Genomic DNA, 1332 nt, shown 5'->3' on the forward strand with positions numbered 1-1332 from the left:
GTTGGGGGGACCGGCGCAGGGGTTGGGTCAGCGCCTCCAGCAGGGCCCTGCGTCGGCGCGCACGTTTGCCAGGGTGCCCCAGCCCACGTGTTGATCGTGTGCTCTGGACTGGGTGCTCTATTCAGCTGAATATGCCCCTCTTTACCAGAGAACGCGTTCCAGGTGCTCCGCGCACTGCGCGGCTAACCCCACGGCAGAGGAGGTTGGTTTGTTTTCCTCTTGTTGAGTGAGGTAGAGTGTGAGAGCTGGCATTCGTTCGGGGAGGGATCTCTGGGTGCTCACTTGCCGGGACCCAGCAAGCCCCCCACGAGCCGGTCCTGCCCTCCATGTTGTGTCACTTTGTCTTTGCCAGCGCAAACTGCCCGGACGAGAAGATGGACTGGGGCACGTTGCAGACGATCTTGGGGGGCGTGAACAAACACTCCACCAGCATCGGGAAGATCTGGCTCACCGTCATCTTCATCTTCCGCGTCATGATCCTCGTGGTGGCCGCGAAGGAGGTGTGGGGCGATGAGCAGGCCGACTTCGTGTGCAACACGCTGCAGCCCGGGTGCAAGAACGTGTGCTACGACCACTACTTCCCCGTGTCCCACATCCGGCTCTGGGCGCTGCAGCTCATCTTCGTGTCCACGCCGGCTCTGCTGGTGGCCATGCACGTGGCCCACTACAGACACGAGAAGAAAAGGAAATTCATGAAGGGAGAGATAAAGAGTGAATTTAAGGACATCGAAGAGATCAAAAGCCAGAAGGTCCGAATCGAAGGGTCGCTGTGGTGGACCTACACCGGCAGCATCTTCTTCCGGGTCATCTTCGAGGCCGCCTTCATGTACGTCTTCTACGTCATGTACGACGGCTTCGCTATGCAGCGCCTGGTGAAATGCAACGCGTGGCCCTGCCCTAACACGGTGGACTGCTTCGTGTCCAGGCCAACGGAGAAGACCGTCTTCACGGTTTTCATGGTCGCCGTGTCTGGAATTTGCATCCTGCTCAATGTCACCGAATTGTGTTACTTGATGATTAGATATTGTTCCGGAAAGTCCAAAAAACCAGTGTAACGCAGTAGCCAGCTTTAGATACAAGAGAGCATGAGAGGATGGGGCAGTCAGTGCTCAGCTGTGGGGCACGGTCACCCGCGCCTCCCAGGTCCAGCGTCTCGTCTTCAAGGCCACCTTTGACCCCCTGTAGATCTCACGTGCGACCCCAGATGCCCCCAGAGGCTGCACTCCTGCGAGTGTCCGAGCCTCTGCTGCTCTCCTGAATCGGTCCGGTGAGGCCGGCCCGAGCCAGCGGGGGTGACAGACAAAGGATATTTCCGACAAAGGATACTGCGTT

The 1332-nt window shown here is 58.6% G+C and overlaps 1 protein-coding gene across 1 annotated transcript; it reads left to right on the forward strand.

The window, feature by feature from the left end:
- The first annotated feature begins 333 nt into the window (after positions 1-333).
- On the forward strand, positions 334-1087 carry GJB2 (gap junction protein beta 2). Its single transcript, XM_007464512.1, has one exon. It carries the CDS (start codon positions 375-377, stop codon positions 1053-1055), a length of 681 nt encoding a protein of 226 aa, XP_007464574.1. The 5' UTR covers positions 334-374; the 3' UTR covers positions 1056-1087.
- The last annotated feature ends 245 nt before the right edge of the window (positions 1088-1332 follow it).

This window comes from Lipotes vexillifer, unplaced genomic scaffold (assembly GCF_000442215.2).
Source record: "Lipotes vexillifer unplaced genomic scaffold, Lipotes_vexillifer_v1.1 scaffold2116, whole genome shotgun sequence".
Lineage (NCBI taxonomy): Eukaryota > Metazoa > Chordata > Mammalia > Artiodactyla > Lipotidae > Lipotes > Lipotes vexillifer.

Bases quoted from the DNA above. Each gene is read 5' to 3' on its own strand.
- GJB2 (XM_007464512.1), top strand. From the start codon at position 375: ATGGACTGGGGCACGTTGCAGACGATCTTGGGGGGCGTGAACAAACAC.